The sequence below is a fragment of the Poecilia formosa genome, unplaced genomic scaffold, assembly GCF_000485575.1.
Source record: "Poecilia formosa unplaced genomic scaffold, Poecilia_formosa-5.1.2 Scaffold332, whole genome shotgun sequence".
NCBI classification, from domain to species: domain Eukaryota; kingdom Metazoa; phylum Chordata; class Actinopteri; order Cyprinodontiformes; family Poeciliidae; genus Poecilia; species Poecilia formosa.
In genome coordinates this window covers 431,588-450,523 of record NW_006800271.1, presented here as the reverse complement: position 1 = coordinate 450,523, position 18,936 = coordinate 431,588, and the positions used below count along the sequence as shown (strand labels likewise).

Here is an 18,936-nt window from a genome sequence, read left to right as displayed (position 1 = left end):
TCGTTTTTCCACATAATGTAACCGGTAGTGCTTATGATAAAAAAAAAAACAAAAAAAAAATCAATAATTATGGGATCGGTACCGGTATAGGGAGGAAAAAACCTGATTGGCACATCTCTAATATATATATATATCCAGTATTTTTTTAAGGTAAATAATTGACAATGGAGTGTTATTTCCAGAAGTCGTTCCCATATCAGCTGCAGTGATAAAACTCAAATCATGCAGCTGTGGAGCAGAAGAGTCTGTCTCTGCTTTTCAGCCCGTAAAACTTCACAAAGTTTGACATTTTTATACTAAACTTACTGTTTGATTCTGATCCTCTGAAAGTTTTAACTAAAAAAGTAAAAAAAAAAACCAAAAAGATAAAAATCAAGTCTCCTTTGCTCAGTACGTCAGACAGCTGAACTATTTGCACTGATTTGTCCGATTTCATAGTGTAAGACACCAAACCAACAGCTGCCAGTGATTATTACTATCCAGATTCCTTTCCATTAAATCAATGATAGTCTGGCTCAGTACTTACACTTTTTCCATTTCAAACTAAAATATTTTGCCTGGAGTATCCACCACTCTACCAATCATTCACCTCTGTCCTGATCTGTCCAAGTGAATACGAGTTAGAGAACAGAACAGAGTCATGTGGCATCAGGCTGTGAAAAGGTCAGACGCCTGCAGGAGTTTGGTCCCACTGGGTTATGAGTCGGTAACCGAGCTTCTGCAGTGACTCAGTGAATCACATGTCGCACCCTAAACATCTGATGATGAACGGATACGTCCAGACATGTCGCTGGAAGGTCAGGGGCAACTTCTGAACAGACTCAGCATTTCCACCAGTCATTTCAACTCTCCAGATAAATAAAGTAAAACATAACGTTCCTGAAACGTTTGAAACCAGAAGTTAATACTCATTTTTTCTCTGTCTCTCTCTGCTGAAGTTAAATATGACCAAACTTTTATTGTGTTAACTTAGTTAGAATTGCCAAAATAATTTATATTTCATAAATGCTAGAAAATAAATGCTTAAAAGAAAAACAAAAAGAACTGATGTTAATTTTAAGACCTTCAACCTTTTTCTAACTTCTCAGGATTCCAACATTAAAGTCAGAATTCAGATTTTTTCCCCTGTAGCATTAAAACTTTTTCATATTCATCAATTCAAGGGATGACAAAAAACAAGTAAAGATTCTCTCTAAAACTTACATTTTAGCAGATTCTTTGAAATATGTTAATACGGTTATAATTAAGACACTAAGTTAGTACCAACATGTCAGACACAACAGGTGAGCGAATGCTACTTTGTATTTTAAGAACTTTTTAACCTCATGAATACTGATGCATCAAGGCGTAAAGTATGTTTTATTTTGTAGTTCAGATGAATGATATATATGAACGCTGTTTCAGTTGTCATTGTGGTTCTAAAGTTGCTAATTTAACAGAATAAATTTCCATCTATTTTTTTGCTTTGTTTAAAATTCAGTTGTACTAAAGAAGAAGTGCTGAGCATATAGTCGCTTGCAGAAGCTTTAGCCCTAATAATTTTTAAAGTGTTGCTATTTTAAACTACAACAGCGAACAAACACTTCCATGCTAGCATGGTTATGTTTGCTGGGTTTCAGTTTTAAGTAGTTAAAGTTTATTGTTGTTAAATAATATCAGTGAACTGGATACACAGTAGACGAGCAAAGAAAGGATGACAAATTGTAAATAATATGAAAGTGAGCCACTTCCTTCAGCTTGGGAGCAAAGCCTGACTGCACAGCGTGTGCAAAGGGCCCTGCTATGAAACGGCTTCTTCTGAACGTTTGCTGCGTGAACTGCTGGCGAAGCACAACGAGTCTTTTAGAGGAATTAAAAACCTTTTCTTGAGTGTTTGCTTCACAGCTGATTTAATAAAAGTATGAAATAGTGCAGATGCATTTTCCCTGCATAAAGCACTTTTTTCTTACATAAATCTGTAAGTCTTTTTTTTTTCAGATTTGTGCATGCTGTTGGTTGATGTGTTCACACACTAAAAAAATTGTGAGTTTTTATTTTATTTTATTTCACTTTAAAGGAAAATCAGGAATAAAAATGTATATTTCATCCTCACTGATCAGAACAGATCCAGCAAAAAAAAAAAAGAAAAAAAAAGCCTGATTCTTTTCAGCTAATTGAAGCATCTCCAGTTTGTACACACACAGACAATAAAGCACTTGATGTGAAGAAAAAACAAACAAACTGTAATGAAGCAAAATCATGATGTTTGTTTCCATCTGATTTACTGGATCTCTCCAAACTGAGTTAGGAAGTGTGGAGCATCCCAGAAAAACCCAAAAGGAAAACAAACTTTATCGAGAACAAAGAAAAAAATCAAGGTGAATCTCAGAAAATAAAGAAAAATAAATTAACAGACAAAAACATCTGAAATTAGAAGGGTTAATAACCACCACCAGGTCTTTCTCTTTACCATTAAAGTACTTTGGATTGAACACAGGTGAGAAAAAAGAACTAGAATCACAGCAACTTGCCAGGATTAAGGTCTAGGAAAGGCTGCAGCCAACCTTTGAAGGCAGGAGAAACTATGGAAGGAAAAACAGTCTCTAGGTTTGTGCTTTCGGAGCGCGCTAACTTCGAAAGCTTCACAGGAGTCAAGAATAAACAGCGCTGCCTTCACTACACCGCAGGTCATTTTAGCTTCATTTTAAAGTCACCGAAGCTCCACTGAGACTGCCTGAAACGCTCTCTGTCACTGTGAACACAAAACCTTCTGGTTTCCAACAAAAGGCACTAAGATTTCCATTCAAGTTTATCTGAATCCCAGCACTAGTTCGGTCAGGCCATCCGGAGTAATTCAGCCAAAGTGATGAATCAGCTTGGCTGGCAGCCAATCGGCCCCGGCCTGCCATGAATCAGCGGGCCCGCCCGTCACACAGCCGGAGAACAAGACCCGCCGCTCGGCCGTCTGTGACGAGGTCGTTCCAGTGACTGAACTGGGAAGCAGCAGAGGACAGCTTAGAAATGTTTACATGTGGGGGAGACGACGGAGCATGGGGAATACATCCCAAGTTTCAAAGTTGGGTTAGAACTCGGCGAGGGGCAGAAAAAAAAACAAATGTGCAACGTTTTTCCGTACCAAGCAGGACAGATCCCAACATCAGACGGCAGTCGTGTTTGAAGAAAATAGAAGGCCAACGCGGCACAGAGACAAATCTGAGAGTGACTCATGGGTAAACGTTGGGAGGGCAGAGAATAAAGGGGGAAACGAGCTGAGCGTGTGCAGAAGGTGGCAGTCTCGTCCCCTCGGTCTCTCTGTCAGCTCCGCTCATGGCGTCTCTGCCTGCAGACGTAGAGAAGAACCCATTTGCTGGCTGATTCTTGGAGTGGTTCTGCCTGGCTTCACCGGGTGTCAGGATGACTTTGGCTCAGCGTGAAGCTGCCTCCCTCCCCTCCCACAAGCTCCCCCAGGGAGGTTGTCAGAGCCGGAGAGACATAAGGGGATTTAAAAAGGGAGAGAATGGAAAGGGTGGGCAAAGGTGCAGTCAAGCAGGGAGATTGAGACGGACGGAAGGGCAGAGGCACATCGTGAGGGCCAGGAGGGAGGGCGAAACAAGAAATAGGGGATAAAAGGGAGAGGGAATGATGAGGAATTTCGGGTAATAACTCAAAAGCAAAACCAGGAAGTGAGACAGACCCGCTGCCAAAGCACAACACCCTTAAGTCACTTTTACACCATTAATCAGACTAAATTTCAGTCTCTCCTTTAACTTTTCTTTACGATATCTCATCTTGATTTACTTCTGGCACCTTTGCAAGAAAAAATAACAGCCTTCCACCCCCAAGCTCCAGGACAACAGGGAACGCTCCTGTTCACAGCAGTAGCAGCAACGTCGGCGGCCGATTCCACGGCTGCACGAGTTCAGAGTCTCTGAGCTGCACAGACTCAGTTCGTCCCGCGGTTAAAGTTCTCCAAAACTGTGCTGTTGGTTCTCTCAAACAGCCACTGCTGACTGGGGGACGAGGGGTCACACGTGTTCATGAAGACCCGCCGCTCGTTGGCGTTGCTGTCCACGCAGCTGTTGCTGACGGGGTGATAGAGGCTTTTGTCCTGGAGAACAAGAAGACAGACAGATCAGAGAAAGGAAGGATGGAAAACAACTGATGGGTTTAACAGTAGAGTCCAGTTCTCAGATCTGCATTGACTATTTAAAATGTTCTTCAATTCTACAGACTGACATATCAGGACAATGTAAAAAAGACCAGCCTTTAGCATACAAGTGTGTGTTTGTAGATGAGATTTAAAGATATCAGCACCGAGATGACAGAAGCAACTGTTGCTAGCAGTAGTCTGCTAGCAACAGTTCTATGACTATAAAAAACATGTTCATTAAATATTTTGCATAAAATCATTCTTAGATAATTGAATTTTAGCCTGGTCAGTTCGGAATGAGCCGTTTGAGGACTCTGTCACTTTAAATCCAACTAATCTGCTGCTGGCCACGCCCCCCAACTCTACATCTACACTCACCAGTGAAAATTGCTGCAAATAGATACAACCATACATCTTTGAAAAGCAGAAGTGGCGCCTACTGCACAACCCACAAGAATGCAGCAAGTGGTTTCTGGATTGAAAGTGAACAACAAAACACTTGCTTTTTCCAGCAGCCGTTGTACAACGCATACAGCAGTAAAACCTGCTGACCAAATGAGCTGGAGCTTTGTTTGGGTTTCTAGGTGACTAGAAGGGCACCACTGGCGTTGCTAGGTGATGAGATGGACTCATCTGGGGTTGCTAGGTGAGAGGCAGTGGCTGCTCATTAGTGATGATATATTCTGGGAATTTTAAAAACGGCTCATTTTACAGACACCAGAAAACATCAACTTATTACAAAAAATAAGTTAATGTTACTAACTTATTTCAGAAGCAGTAGAGGTCCATATAGAAATACAAAATTATGTAGAATATGAATTTTGCACAATATGTCCCCTTTAATAAGTAACTACTGGATAGGATGAACTCTGTGGTGTACATGACTTTTGAATCTGTAAAAGCAGCAAATCATTTTTATTATACATTGATGCACTAAAGATGGTTGTACTTTCCGTTATACCATAACTGTTGATTAAATTAAGACTCAGACCAATATAAATAAAATATGCTGCTTTCTTACAGCATTCACAGAGAATAGTCAGCTTCATTTTTCCAGCTCAAGAAAGACAGTAGAGTACCTTCCTATAGCGCCACAGCTGGTTCCCCCTCATGCCGTGGCAGTCGTACAGCGTGACAGGACTGTGGTGGGAAATGGCATCGAAGCAGACCTTTTTGGTGTGCATCGGGTCACCCACCCGGATGTCTTCCCTCCAGCCAAATGTGAACACCTGCAGGGAAAACAAACTTCATGTTGGATCAAAAGAGACAAATCAGTGGGAATCTGTAAAAGTCGGAAAGTTCAATAACAGAGTCTCAATCAAACCAGAAAGTATTGCTTTGCTGTGTGCTTTTACTAATGGTTCAGCCATTCCGGCTCTCTGACCGTTTCCTCGCTTCTTTTGTAGTGAACCAAAAAAGACGTGACAAGGACATCCACTTAAGGACCTCCTGTGATTTGCAGCAAATCCATTTCTCCTTAGTGCCAAAAACGACTCGTAACCATGTCACAAATTAAACTACAATGCGTCTTTGGACAAAAGCAATTAAACTGTCGAAGCCATGAAGACGTTCAGGAAACAAAAGGGGACGTTCAATCCATTAAGGTTGCATTATGAGCTCAGTTTAAAGATCCTTGGTGTGACACGCGAGTACAAACACAAGCCTTCTGAGACATGGAAAGGTAATGAAGTCTTTGCCTGTATGTGGCGTTCATGTGTGCTTAGCCAAGAATGATGATTAATAAAGAGATAATAACAGTGACAATCTATGGGGACAAACCTTCAGTCTTCTGTAATGCCACTTTGAAATAAAAACATTTGAGGTGATAGAGACAGTAAGGTTTATTATAAGGATATTAAGGGATCTGGTCAGATTATTAATGCAACTCAATAACACCGTGATATAAATAAAGCTGAAAGAATTATGAATCTATGAGTACAACTTGCAATATGTCCCAACAGATTTGTTCACTATGGAGATATAATATGGTACATTTTTGAACTGACTGGCCACCAGAAAAAAATATGAGACTTTGCAATGCAATCAGGAGTCCTGATTTGTTTAACTCAACAAACCAAGAAGATCTGACTGATAAAAATTACATTATGGGGAGAATAAAAGTCACAATACTCTAACAGCTGCATATATAGAGACACATGACGCAGATGTTCTCTGTCTTTATCCAAATGAATGTTTGGTCAGACACCAATTAACTAATTGAACTACAGTGATAAGAAGTCTTAAGCTGTTGAGGTACAGTCACAGGGAGCCGAACATGGCAGAGATAAGAAAATTAATTACCTGCAGCAAATGGGATGAGAGAGCAGAGGCAGCTTCAAGTTCTCTTGAAATAACTTAAATAAACTTAGTCACTGTTAGACAGAAATGATCAAGAATAATTTAAATGCTGACCAACAGGAAGTAGACTACTTTTTAGTTATTATATCAAATATATTACGCCATAGAAACTAGAGCTATCACATCAAATCCAATGATAAAGACGCAAAATAAGATATTTAGTAATTATCAGTGATTCACTTTTTCTTACAGCATATACACGATCAATCAATTAAATATATATATTTCAATAAAAAAATACTTTATATGTTTTGTGTAATTTGTTTAATTTTATCCTGATTAAAAAATAAAAAATAAACAGGAAACATTTTCTTATTTTACCAAAATACAGACATGGTCAAAACCTCCCATTATAATAAGACTATTATATGGAGTGATCAGATGCAGTTTTATTTTTTCCAAAAGTATCTCTTTGCATAATGTATTATTATTATTATTTTTTTAACAACTAAAGACTTTTTTTTATTACAGGTGAAGCTGTGAGAGTCCAGCTTATGTTACCTGGTCTAATCCAAAAAGTGAAAGTTGTACATGAATGTGCAGATATGATTTAAACCAGTGTCTTCTTGTGTCAGCAGTGAAAAAAGTTCCGCCACCAAAAGTGCAGGAAACCAGTGAACGCAACATGGTAGGTAAAAGACTTCAGGATGTTTAAAAGGGTCCTTCAGGCTTCAGGACTGAAAGCGCTGCAGGATATTGCTGCCAACTGTGTAGAGCTTGTTCAACATTGGCCTTATGGGTGTGAGAACATCTTCCACATCCACAACAATTTGTTCCAACAATAAAGAAAATATAAATATTTGGCCAGATTTTAGAGTCTGGCCAAAAGAAAAAGTGAAGAAACAAGAGTCAACAAACTGATCAGTCCCACACTCTAACAGGATAGGAATAGCTAGAATTGGGTGCTGGAGGTAAAATCCATCCAGCTTGACACAGATAACGAGGTGAAATGATTGAAAACATTAATTAACCAACTACATTGGATGGATTTACAAATAAAACTGTTTAAAATATATTTTAAATGATTCAGTGAGTCATATAAAAATATAGAAAATATCAACCAGTAAAATATGTCGGCTAATTCTTACCTGTCCGTGACTCCAGCTAACATCAACTCGGCCCTTCACACAGTTCTCCAGTCGTATTGGACTTCCAGACACAAAGTGTTTGCTCTCCAGGCACAGTCCACTGGCCACGTTACGGACCTGCAGTAATAATGAGAAAACAACTGTCACAAACAAGACTTTAACCTGCAACAGTTCAAAATGCCCAATCACGTGTACTCAATATTAGATTATTAGTGGTGTCAGAAGTAGTGAATAGAATGAGAAATACATCACTCCAGTTAGGAAGCATAACATTCTGATAAGTCAGGCAAACCAGCTTATAATTCAGTTGAGAGTTCTCCATCCTTTAACCAACAAATCCATGAGTGGGACAAACTGTACCTCTCCCCACGCGGCAGCAGGGGGCTCCACCGGCGGGTAGTGTTTGGGCAGATCCCAGGCCACCTCATTCATGAACCACTTGAAGTTCTTGCAGTTGAGTTTGTTGCGCAGCTCCTTTTGCGATGTGACGTCTCCGGCCGACAGGTGGCGGTACTCGGGCCGACGCTGGTAGATGTACTCGGCGTACTCGTCCATCCACACCTCTGCTACACGCTTCAGGTTCTGGAATTAAAAACAGTCTGATATTCTGGGAATCTTGGTGTAGGTCAGATTATTGTTCTTGTTGGGTCAAATTCAACAAGGAAATCATTTGTGGCTAATAAAATAAATGTTTATATTTATGTTTCTTTTTTTTTTTTTGCATGAAACAAAACTTTTAAAATCCCCTAAAGGTTAGCATCAATTCTCCATAACATGCCGGGCACCTCTAGGCACAGGTACCAAAATTACTAGCAAAAATACATAAATACAGTGAAAACTTCCATGTATGCTTCTTCCAATGTGGTTTCATTCTGAAACTTTTGTAAAATAAGAACTGCAGGTAAAGATAATTTCCAGTTTTTAATCTATATGTAGCAACTGCTCCATAATATAGATAAATTAGAGATTAAACTAATATGTCATTCAGTGAAATAAGTATTTGAGCCCAAAATGAATCATGACCTGGAACCCAGAAGAGTTCCAAGTCAGGAATGATATTTTTTATAGGTCGTTATCAAAGTTTGCAAAACATATCAGGAGGGAATTTCTTTCTAGCAATTCTATACTGAAATTACTAAATCCTTTAAAAGTGTATGTGGAGGTAAATGCTGCATGTCACCCTGAACACATCATTTCTATGGTAACCCACAACAGGGGCTGCATCATGTTTTGGCCTTGATTATCTGTAGGGAGGAAAAGAAAGGTGACAAAGACCAGAGAAAGAAGATCACAGCCAGATTTACAACAGTGGATCTTTTGGTTGCTTTGTTTATCATGTACACATTTACACAGGAGAGGGAGAGTTAGATTTATGGTCCAATACCTGGAAAAGTAAGAAAATAAAAATCTGTTAATTATTTTTATTTAATTAACCAATTACTAATTGGATAGCAAACGGTGCTTAATTGGAGATTTTTATTTTTATTTTTTTTTTTATTGGATTTGAACAAGGTTAAGCTAAGACTGTCACCTGAGTAGAATTACAGAAAAAGGAGGATTTTTATTTTTCTGAATTGCAAATGTATATTTTTTGCACAGTTTTGGCTTAATTACTGAATATGTTGTTCTACAACTACAGCTATTGCACGTTTGACATATTTTTAAAGTGAGCCGTAAATGCACAGGTGAGAATAAATCACTTGCACAATCAGAAATCCAAGCATTTGAAGCCTTGTGGGTGTAAAGGCTTATTGAGACGAGCAGCTTCTGAAGTGTGTTTGCATGTCTGGGAGAACGCGCTGGAACCTTACAGCTACGAATGATGAAAGGAAGAATAATCTGGGTTCAGCGCGGCTCCCAGGGAGGAAGAATCGCATCTCCTCCAGCCTTCAGAGGTACAGATGTTTTGGGAAAGCGCTTCCAGCCACACACAAAGCCCCGCAGCACGGCTCATTGCCTGCAGCGAAACTAAAGCTCCGAGCTTCTTCAGGTGAATTTGAGTGCAGCGGCTGGTTTTCCCGGCAGGCTGAGTGCATTCAGAGAGTCCTGGGATCCTCTGATCCACTCAGGTCCCAGACTGCCAGGGAAGTTGTCTTTTTATTCAAAACAACAGCACCTGCTGAAGGGACTTCCTGCTTCTCCCGGGCAAGCAGGTTATGAGAGAATTACAGGAGAAAGACGGTTCCTCTCTGAGAAATGCTTTATAATGAAATAGGATAAAAAAAACAAAACAAAAAAAAAACTTCCAAACATTTTATTAAGAGATGCTCCAGGAGGGGGAAGACGCATATATTAGCGGTGCACTGATTGCAGTTTTCCAGCCGATCTGAAAAGCCTGACCTACCAATTCTGTTTCTGGTCAATGCTGATTTTCTTCTCTGAAATGTAGCAAGAAAGTTGCTGTTTTGGCAACAGAGGGGTGACAACTAAAAACCTGCAGACAATCCCAGGATGTGGATCTGTCAGTCAAACCTCTCTCACAGCAGAGCAAAAGAAGATGGTGATTGATTTTTAGACTTTTGCCCTGAACACATCATTTCTATGGTAACCCGCAACAGGGGCTGCTATAGCCCCTGTTGACAAGGAAGACAAGGTCAGCTTCACATGTAAATATCGACTAAGTAAAATCTCCCAAAATGAAGGAAATCTGGGCCTATTAATTGGTACCTCCCTAAAAAACATGCTGCTCTCTTACTCTTTCTCCTGTAATGCCATTATTATCTGAATGTGTCTTTAAAATGACCAGAAAATACATCAAGCAAAGCGAAAACTAAACGGAAAGAGTGTGTAAACACACGTTCTACAATGATCTAAGAGGAAAACTTGAAAGACATTGTGAGGTAGTTTATGCATCTCTAATATGGTTCATCTTCGATTCAGTAACAACATTTTAAGTGCGACCGGTAAAGTTCATAACTTTGTTACTTTTTCTCACAATGCTTGTTAGACACCAAGTGTTTCAGATGCTGTTGTGTTCTATTATGCTTTTTATTTACCACAAAATCAATAGCTTTTTATTTCATGAGTACTAAATAAATTCTCACACGTTGAGCGACTGGAGGCAGACTGATCCAGCAGTTCTCCACTGTGTTTCTAAAGTATACCGAATGTGGTTTTTCATTGTCTTGATGGGAAACGCATGAGCCAGATGTGTCCTTGATGTGACCTCTAAAGTGTCTCTTCTTTAATGATGCCCTGGCAGAAGTGGAAATCGGCCTGACCCTCACAGAGCCTGGCACCGGGACTGACAACAGGCTGGACGACCTTTTTCCTCCTTGGACTGGAACACATGGCATCACTTTATTTACAGAAATTGTGTTTTTCCATCAACAGTTCCTGTTTCCACTCTGTGAGGATCCATCAAGTCAACATAAAGTTTTTATGAATGACAAAATCTGAAGTGTCTTTAGAATGAATGTAAATCTATATTGTGGTGCTGGATAATGTAGTAATTCCATGTTGATGTGTTTTCCTTAACTATTAATAATTAATTACACTTGCTGCAGAGTCGTGTCAATGACTGGTTTTAAACGTTGGCCTTTGAAAATACTCAAACTTCAGCATGTTCCTTTATTTAATAAGGAAGTTGTTATCCCATAAATCTGCTTTTAATGCACAGTTTTCTGAATCTTGACTTATTTTTAAAAACACACAAAAAATATTTCACTGCTTTTGAGCCAAATTTTGAAAATCTCTCTTAAACATCTCTTGCCAAGAATAATTTTTGACTCCCGTTTATTTTTTTTGTTATTTGCAAACAAAAACTTGAGCTAATAACACAAAGAATTAAATACTTTAAATCAATTCTCTTGTGCCATTATGGACAAGTAAAACTTGCACCATTTACTCAAATTGCTGCTCGAATGGACTTTATACACCTCGTTGCAGCTCCAGATCTCCAGGTCTCTGTTCTATACAGACACAGCAGCAACACAGGTCAGGAGGTTCAGTCATACATTCAGCAGAGCAAAACACAGAAAGGTGTCTGAATGAGTCATGGATGGTAAAGAATATTCCACTTCAGGCCAGATGAACATTTCTCAACATTCAGTGTTATGTGAGCTAATTATTAGAAAATATTAGGTTTCAGATTACAAATGGAGAAGTTTTGACGCATTTTTGAGCTAAAAGGTGAAACACATTGCTGACACAAAATACCTAATCCCAATAAACATTTCCTGATACGATATGTTTCAAGGTTTAGTATGAATCAGAAATAAACAAACTGCCTGGCCTCTCTCCATAAGTAATAAATCGATTAATCGCATGATAAATTAAAATGGGGTCAATTATTTCCTTTTGCATGATGTCTTTTTTTCTCTTTTCTCTCTATTTCTACCAACAACTGTGACAAGACTACAAATTGCATTTATTTGTTTTAACAATTGCAAAAGTTCTTAAAGTTTTCAATTTGTAAGACTCTGGTCTGAAAACTACAATTAACATAAAAACTATTTTTCTACTTTTTGTAATCAATCCATCAGTGTTGTAGTACTCGAGATCGGTCTTGGTCTCGACCACATTTGGTCTCGGTCTCGACCACATTTGGTCTCGGTCTCGACCGTATTTGGTCTCAGTCTTGTCTCGGTCTCGGGCGCTGAGAACTCGGCATTTTATTTCAAGACCAGTCGAGACCGCAACTGTGAAAATATCACTAAACGTACAGCATTCTGTCCAGTTTATTTGTTAACATGTTTGTTTTCACTGGATGCAAAACGCACCGATTAAAATCCAACCAATAACATGTTTCTGTTACTCTCCTCCCCTCCCCAAAGGTCTTGGTCTTGTCTCGGTCTCGATACACTCTGGTCTTGGTCTTGTCTTGGTCTCGGGTTAGGTGGTCTTGACCACAACACTGCAATCCATTTTAATGTATGTCAAGTTTTATACATTAAAAATCCACAGGTAGCAGAATTTAGGTAAGTACCGTTTTTCTGAGTTAACAACTTTAAACCTTTACTATAAAAATTTGAACAAAGTCTCAAAACTTTTGTTGCCACTGGAAATCTAAAACTAAATCACTCCTACATCCTCCTACATCTTTTGAACCTCTTCAGAGTTTAACTTTTAATTTTTATCTATTTAAAAATATATATATATATATTAGTAATATTATTAATGATCTTTAATCGAAGCAGCTTTGGTTGTTGCAAAAACAGAACACACCAAATAATAAAATTCATTTTCTTTAAATTTTCAAAGGATAACATTTGTAGACAAACATTCCACTGCTGGACTTTATGTCCAACATTGGATTATGATATCGATATAACAAAGCCTACACACACAGCTGGAGATTATAAACACATTGTCTAAACAAAGCTCTCTGTTTATCTGTTGACATCAATATGTCATTAAATGATGTGGATCTTACCCTGGCCAGGCTAACGCCTCCTGGAACCTTATATGGGACGTATTTCCTGTAGATGTGTCCCACCCTGGAGCAGGGGATGTCCTCCATGCGACCGCCACACATCCACACCTACAGTGACATGACGAGAGGGGAGTCAGCAGAGATCTGTATCAGAAAATGTTGTTTTGGACTCGGCTTTATTCGTGCATCAGATTAGAAAAGGTGAACAGATCAGAGATGAAAGACCAAACAGCACTGCAGAACAAAAAAAAAAGCTAACTGGGGTCAAATTCAAAAGAATAGATTAGCAGGACAGAAGGTGACTGCATGGTGTGATATGTGCTAGCAGAAAAACATGGAGCAGAATGCTGGCAGCATGAGATTTCTACGAATCTCAATGTGTGATTCTGGTGTTTTGTAAAGGAATCCTCCAATTACACACACAGCTTATGAAGAAAAGTCACCTGTGCTTAGAAGAATTGGACTCTAGAAGTGGAACACTAATTGAGAGAAAACGAGGCAGCCTTCAAATACACACTGAAGGAAATCTGAACTTCATCAGCAGGGACTGGCTGATGAATTACGTACTTTAAAAAAATCTGTAAACTGTCAAACCATGTAGAAACCATCAGACAGGAAAAAAACAAAATATGCTACCGTAACTACAAATATCATTTTTCTGCGTATTCTTCAATTCTACCTTTTGGTGGAGTTCAAGATAATACATTTCTCCTACAGGATGTAATATAACATTTTAATGAAAATGCTGTGACTTTAATAACTGTGTTTTATAGAAAGTCTTGAGGGCTTCTTTCCTTCATATGAAGATTAAAATACAACCAAAGATTGCTAAAAATGTAATAAATCATAATTCATTACATAGAAAGCCATGAATTTCTTAGTTTTTAATTGCATCCCAGCTTTACTTCTTAAAGTGCTGTTTATGCACTGCAGCAGCAACATGTGTTTCTCAGCTCTCCATTGATGTTTAAACTCAATATAGGATACTTCTCATCCTCTTTTTTTCTAAACTTTTCATTTCAAGCCCTTTGCTAACAACTTCTGGATGATAAATGAAGAAGCTTCACTGGGCCACAGAACTACGGAGGCCCAGTTGGCACAAATCAAAATCAGCTCAGTCTGTGAATCTGTAGGAATTACTTATTAGGTTGCCCTTTACAAATTTTGCCAACAAATTTACAAATATAACACTTTGATTGTCTCAAAGCTACGATGCTACCAGAATTCCAAAACCTCAAAGGAATTGCTGGAGCGTGTTTTATCCATGGCAGCATATCTTTGCACAACACAGGCTCGGTATTCGCGGATTGATCGATTCATGGATTTCCCGTAGATTGCGACTGTACCCCAAGAATGGAGATAAGGAAACTGTACAATAGCTTTGTTGGTAATGCCAAGATAATGTCCACTGTTTATTAATGTATATTAAGGTATGTTTGATGTTTAATCTACCAAAAACAGTCAGCTATAAGAATTTTTAGAAACAATCTGAAATATTTGTGGCTTTTAACTATCTCAGAATGGTTGTGGTCTCTAACATCCATGAACACCAGGGGTCCACTTCAGTGTGATGGTGCTTTAACATTAAAAGCCAGTGTGTGGATGAAGTGCATTATAAAGACACCTTTGAAGCAGGTCTTTATTAGGACACAGTGCAGCCACTTCAGATCTGAAGCCAAAATGCTGATATGATCATTTCTAATAACTTAAACCCTTAGAGATTCTGTAACAATGTAATATTGTGAACCTCGTCCAAGCCCATCAGTATTGCTTAAATCACCCTTATTTAAAATGTTGCACTTGCAATATAAAAACAAGTGTTGCATCTTCAATCCAATAAAGTAGGGTTAAAAATCTATATAAAATCTTATTACATCTCACAAATGAGCAAGCAGTTTAGGCTGCAGAGCCAAATGTTAATGGAAAAATAACAAAACAGCACAAAAATGTCACTCTTTGGCAAATGCAATACTCTCTTGAAGCTTGGATTCTTAATTAGGACAACATATCAAATGTAGAGACTCACAAATTAATCTTTTTTTTTTTAAAGAAAAATCTCTATTCAATCCCACTTGCATCTTAAAAGTGGATTGAATGGAAGGAAAAAGCCTAGCTTGGTGATGTTTCTTTGAGATTGTGTTTGAGTGGATCACACACATTTCATTCAAAACTAAATCATTTGCAGTAATGTAAGTTTTGTGCATGTTAAGTCAATTTCATTCAATTCCAATTAGCAGCAAATCATCAAAGAGGCAAACGTTAGAATGAAGAAGCAACAGAAATTCAAAGACGTCTGACAGTAAATTAAATTTTTGACAAAAGGTTTCTACTCAATAAATGCACAATACAGTTTAAAGAACAACCACAATAGCATCACACTGCAGCATATGTCCAATCAAATCCACCTTCTCAGCAGTGGCCTTTGTGCTTAATTGAGTGAGACGACAAAAGTCCTTACTCGTTCAAAGTATAATTGAATTATTGTGACGGGCAGTTGTGTCTGTTTGTCCGGAGCTCACTGACAGAGGCAGCCAAGACGAGTCACAAGCAGTTACAGAATAATTCATGCTGAAGCGCCAGACAAAAACATAATCTAATATGGAACTCAGAGCATGATTAATGTGGAAACTCATCCATGCGATGCTTTGTACTCCAGTCGAGAGCAGAAATCATAACAAGGAACGCTGCGTGCTGCTCAACAAGTCTTAAAGGTTTTTTATGAGCTGTGGATGAAATGCTTAGATATTCTACAAAAGAGATTCATTTCGTAGAGCTGTTTAGCAAAACTTGTGTGCACAGATTAAACCAATAACAGCTAAACATAAACGATGCTATAAATGCTTCTCAGATTGGATGGGAAGCCATTCCAAAAATATACTTTCATTAGTAAAAAGAGAGGAAGAAAGAGAGGGGACACTTCCTAATGCCCCTATTTTCCTTAAATTTGTGGTACTGGCACCTTTAACCGCCACCAAGTTGCAAATCAAGCTTAAAGCCTCCTTCGAATTATTGGCTTTCCTTTTCAATTTGGCATGCGACCAAAATAGCTCCAAAGTAATGCTGCGAGCTTTGGCTTCACCGCTAATTTCCTGATGTTTATGTCTGTAGACATTCATTAAAATTCAGTCAGTCCAAGGATATAAGTTAAGTGCCTTGAGATAAACACTTGGTGCCATTTAAGCTAATTCAGGGCCCACAAACGGTGGAACACGACATGAAAACTGATGGATGTTTCACTTTTTTACCATTATCACTGATTCATTTTTAGATGGCTGAAAGGAAACCATTACACAGAACGGACACTCCCAGCTCAGATAGTAGGAAAAAGGTAATTATGTAAATTGTGACAGGCATGAGTACACTGTCACTGCTTCTCAACATAAAATATATCCAGTATTTGTTCACATTGCTGAAGCGGCTCTTTGGAACTATCTTTCTTTATTTACCTTGAAGGAAATCTCGTACTGCTCTCCTCCCCAGATCTCCAGCCCGGTGTCGTATCCTCCCAGCTCCCAGAACCACTTCCTGTCCACAGCAAACAGTCCGCCTGCCATCACTGGAGACCTGGAAGATGAAGACAGCCGACAGTCAGATAAAACAACAAAAATACAAAAAGAAAGCAAAATAAATACTTTAAAAAAATTTAAAAATAGGATAATAGCTTTTTCCTTTTTTCCTATTTTCATCATTTTTTTGCATTCAAGTATAAATAATTACTCTAAGCTGAGTAGATGATTGAATAATTTTGCTGTTACTATGCCAACAAAGAAATACTAAAATAAGTTGGGATAGGAGTAAATGCCATCGATGGGGAAAGAAAAAAACAAACCTGCTTTAATATTTTCCCAAATGATTTATGTTCCTAGTCCCCTTCCACAGCACAGTAACATCATTTTATCAAATTTCTATCAATGATTCACCAATCCTGTATTGTCTTCATCCAACACTGGGGAATGTGGTTAAAAGGTCCCAGGCCTCAAGGGACACAAAGGCTACGTTCACACAACTCTAGATGCTCAATTTCTATTTATTTAATTTTTTGCTGAAATCTAATATGTTTTTCTTGCATTTATGCTACTAATTAAACCCAACCGCTGTCAGACTTGTGTATGAATGGTTTATGTCTCCAAAGCGAAGAAGAAGAACGTTGACGTCACACAGCAGCGGACTGCTTATGGAAGAAATGATGGATGCCACCGTCTATAGATCGCTTTTAAAGCTTATTCAGTAATGGGAGTCGACTTTATTGTCAGAAGATCATAAGTCGAAGGAAGCTAATAAAAGGAAGTACAACTATAGCAAAGACCTATTGTGAAGCGTTGGCTGGAACTTCTGTAGAGAAGTCTGATTCACTTCTTTCATCATTTCATAATTGTGACGCATGTCTAACATCAATGACATGAAAACTGGACTGTGGCAAGACTGTTCAGACTGCAGAGGCTTTTAAAAACAATCAGACATGCATATAAATTAGTACCACAGTGGCAAAGTTCAGCTTTTCTCTGGGTGAAAAGATCAGAATTGGGTCATTCAGACAGCTGTAAAAAAGTCTAAGATAGGTCGCATTTCAGTAAAAAAAAGTGGACTGGGGATGCATTTGAATGAGCAGTAGGGTTGCCCCGGGGTTCCCTACCAGTAAAATGCATCTGAAAATAAAGAAAAATGAATATTCTGGATGTATGAGGCACGTTTCCCATTTGTTGATGAAGCTTTCAAGATTTCCATAGGACACAGTTTAATTTTCATCAAGTCAGACTAATACATCTCTTATTTCTGTGGATGAAGTCATAATCCATCTATCCATTTCCTGCTTCACCTTCTTGAAAAAGACTAAGACATCAGAACGTCTCCACATCAAGCACAAAGTTATCATCAACCTGGCAGGAGCCAGTAAATAGTTTACCAATTAGTGTAAAATAAAAAGCAAATTAAAAGACACATGAAAAGATTTGTAGAGTTTATGTGATGTATAATAAATGGTGTACTCTAAAACATTTCTTTAAAACTCAGCTAATCCAATGTAGTGCTTCAGAATGTGTTTTCTTAATAGCACAGCTCCGATCCAAAGTGCAGTCATTGGAAATAAATTGTGGTTTCTTTGATGAGAAATTTTAAAAGCTTTCTGCTTGTCTGAGCAGTGTATCTAGTAATCTGTTCTATTACAAAATGGGACAAAGAAAAAAAAAATCTATAAGGTCTGTGTTATGTCTTGTTATTGCATGTAAAGGACAGCAGGGGGAGCTCTGACTATGTACAAGATAAGAGATGCGGAAAGAAGGAGAAGAAGAAGAAAGTAAAGAGAGTACTGAAGCTGAGCTACGTGTGATGCCTGCTTATTCCACTATTTTCTACATAGCACACCACAACAGTCTGTTCTTATTTTTTTACTTTTACCCTAAACTGGATAGATTTTTTTTAAGTAATCCCACAGCTTTCATTACTTGACTAATGGTGATAGAGATCATGTAACTGGTTTTGATCAATAGCGATATTCCTCTCCCTGATAGAAAAAGTAGTGGTTAATTTTGCCATGAGTAGAAGTGAAGTAATAGCATGAATTCTTGATTTTAGGGTCTATCTGGGAGATTTAAAATGTTGCATAAAGTGAGTTTATCAAAAATATTTGAAAGAAAACAGGTTGGGAAGCTAAAATACCTAGACGCTATGCTACTTGATTTGCACCATTCATTTTCCTTGGTGCCAAGTATCACTTCAAGAGCGGAGATGAGGAAAACTGTTAGCTTCTGCGGTAGTGCTCACACAGTTTCCACTGATCATATGAATGCATTTTAAAGTATATTTTGTGCTTGAGCAATCAACATAGTTTACGGCATCTTCAGAGGCATCTCAAGTATTGGCAGATTTCAGCTCCCCAATATACCTGAGTATATATGTATACACCCTATATCCATGCCAGACAATGTGGCAAATGGAAAGGAAAACAGTCTTAGCATCCCATGATATTCATAAAAACCTAAAACTATGCA

The 18,936-nt window shown here is 38.3% G+C and overlaps 1 protein-coding gene across 1 annotated transcript in view; it reads right to left on the bottom strand.

Moving 5' to 3' along the window:
• Positions 1–918: 918 nt before the first annotated feature.
• LOC103152882 (polypeptide N-acetylgalactosaminyltransferase 10-like) overlaps positions 919–18,936 on the bottom strand; it is a 94,786-nt gene continuing 76,768 nt past the window's right edge. The window contains exons 7-12 of the mRNA XM_007573537.2: positions 16,396–16,513; positions 12,950–13,057; positions 7,936–8,157; positions 7,576–7,692; positions 5,209–5,358; positions 919–4,087 (exon numbers count right to left, since the gene is read on the bottom strand). Of these exons, the coding sequence (XP_007573599.1) occupies positions 3,923–4,087; positions 5,209–5,358; positions 7,576–7,692; positions 7,936–8,157; positions 12,950–13,057; positions 16,396–16,513 (880 nt within the window). The 3' untranslated portion in view covers positions 919–3,922. The remainder of the gene's footprint in view (positions 4,088–5,208; positions 5,359–7,575; positions 7,693–7,935; positions 8,158–12,949; positions 13,058–16,395; positions 16,514–18,936) is intronic.